The sequence below is a fragment of the Austrofundulus limnaeus genome, unplaced genomic scaffold (assembly GCF_001266775.1).
Source record: "Austrofundulus limnaeus strain Quisiro unplaced genomic scaffold, Austrofundulus_limnaeus-1.0 Scaffold587, whole genome shotgun sequence".
In the NCBI taxonomy this organism is placed as follows: Eukaryota; Metazoa; Chordata; class Actinopteri; order Cyprinodontiformes; family Rivulidae; genus Austrofundulus; species Austrofundulus limnaeus.
In genome coordinates, this window is record NW_013952989.1 from 318641 (window position 1) to 320824 (window position 2184).

The 2184-nt window shown below is 38.6% G+C and overlaps 1 protein-coding gene across 1 annotated transcript in view; it reads right to left on the reverse strand.

Moving 5' to 3' along the window:
* vars2 (valyl-tRNA synthetase 2, mitochondrial) overlaps nucleotides 1-2184 on the reverse strand; it is a gene marked incomplete at its 5' end in the record, with an annotated part of 29627 nt that overhangs the window by 15020 nt on the left and 12423 nt on the right. Inside the window, 3 exon segments of the mRNA XM_014026750.1 lie at nucleotides 281-368; nucleotides 460-536; nucleotides 668-749. Coding sequence (XP_013882204.1) covers nucleotides 281-368; nucleotides 460-536; nucleotides 668-749 — 247 coding nt within the window.

A 2184-nucleotide genomic window follows, 5' to 3' on the forward strand; every position in this document is an offset into this window, starting at 1 on the left:
CCTCCGCGCGGCGCAATGACGTATGCAGCCGACAAATGCGCACTCATGAGGACCCAGCCCCTGAATTGAGACAAAATCAATGCGGTCCCACGGCCCTCTGCGGCCCAAAGTTAAAAACTGTTGTTCTTTTGAGGCCCTCAAGGTGGCGCTCACGGCCCACAGGTTAAGAATCTCTGCTTTAAGGAATCTTTATTGTTGAAGATTTTATTTGAATAAACGTTTTAGTTAACCCTATCATGATATACATTTAAAACATTCTTAGCGACGTAAACAAACCGACCTCTGGATCAGTTGTAGAATCAGGAAGCTCTACTTGGTAAGCAGGGATTTGATGGCCCCACCACAGCTGGCGAGATATGCACCAATCACTGCAGAGCAAACAGCAACAACTCCCTTATCATCCACACAACCCAAAGTTCAGTTCTAGTTTAATCCAGATCAGAGGTCAGAACAGAGTACCTGATGCTGGACATCCAGTTCTTCCAGGTCTTTGTGTAGTAGTGAGGAAGGATTTCCAGCTGTCCGTCCTCCACAGCCTGATGGACACAGAGACATCCCATCAGTTCAAAGTGTTTCAAAGTGTTTTATAGGGAGGCCTGACATAAATATAAATAAATATGTGATGAAGTTCATGTCTAGAGGCCAGCTGAAATGTCACGACACTTACCTGTATGGCCTTTTCAGCCATTCGACTGCAGCGAACAAACCACTGCTTTTTTAGAAGAGGTTCAATAATGTCTCCTGAGCGACTGAGCAAACAGAAGCAACAGATAAAAGACAGATTAACACTTCCTTCCTTCAAACAGTCAGGACCAGCGTCTCATTCAGTGGACACAAAAGATCTGTAAATCAAACAAAGACATTTAGCCTGTGGAGTCATTTTAGGTCTGGTAAACAAGAAGACGTCTATTGTTGTGTGTATGCCGAGTCAGCACTTATTTTCCTCTCGAGTTTCCTACAAACAGTTCTATAATGAGTCAACGTCAGCACACCTGCTGTTTTTGTCTTTCTACGCTCCTTTTAGCTACTGTGTTGCTCACTTTAGCTTTTATCTACAGCACAGCTAATTTAGCTTTTAGTTACGTTTTAGCTTTGCCTTTTTTTCATTTTAGCATTTTGCTAACTCTGGCTTTTTGTTACTGCCTTGCTATTTCACATTAATGTTTTGACATATTTAGCTATGGTTTTATTACATTTAGATTTTAGATACAGTCATGGCCGAAAGTGTTGGCACCCCTGAATTTTTTCCAGAAAATTAAGTATTAATTAAGTATTTCTCATATTTGAAAGGTGCCTTCTCCCAAAAGCAATTTTAAGATCTCTCCACAGGTGTTTAATGAGATTTAGATCTGGACTCATTGCTGGCCACTTTGAATCTCTGCAGCGCTTTGTTTCCATCCATTTCTGGGTGCTTTTTGAAGTATGTTTGGGGTCATTGTCCTGCTGGAAGACCCATGACCTGGGACACAAACCCAGCTTTCTGACACTGTGCCCTACATTGCGACCCAAAATCCTTTGGTAATCTTCAGATTTCATGATGCCTTGCACACAGTCAAGGCACCCAGAGTCAAGGTTCCAGAGGCAGCAAAACAACCCAAAACATCTTTGAACCTCCACCATATTTGACTGTAGGTACTGTGTTATTTTCTTCGTAGGCCTCATTTCATTTTCGGTAAACAGTAGAATGATGTGCTTTACCTAAAAGCTCTATCTTGGTCTCATCTGTCCACAAGATGTTTTCCCAGAAGGATTTTTACTTACTTGGTACTTTGAATGTTCTTTTTTGTTGTTTTTAAGAATTACATAAATTAATAAATGAAAATTCAAAATATATTTAGCTTTCAGATACAGTTTGGATAATTTTTCCTTTAAGCTATGGCTTTGATAATTTCTTACATTTAATTGTAGTTTTGATAATTTTAACTTTATAATTTTAGCCTAACTTTTAACTGATTTAAACTTTCATTTTACCTTTTTTTAATGCAAAAACTTACCTACCAGTCCCAGTTTCTTTAGTTTTCATTTCAGCTACTGCAAAGCTAATTTTAGATTTTATCTACTTTATCTACTCTTGTTTACATTAGCTAAAGTTCTGCTATTTTTAGCTTTCAGCTACAGTTTGGCTATTTTTCCTTTAAGCTTAGGTTTTGCTAATTTATTTTACTTTTAATTGTGGTTATAATA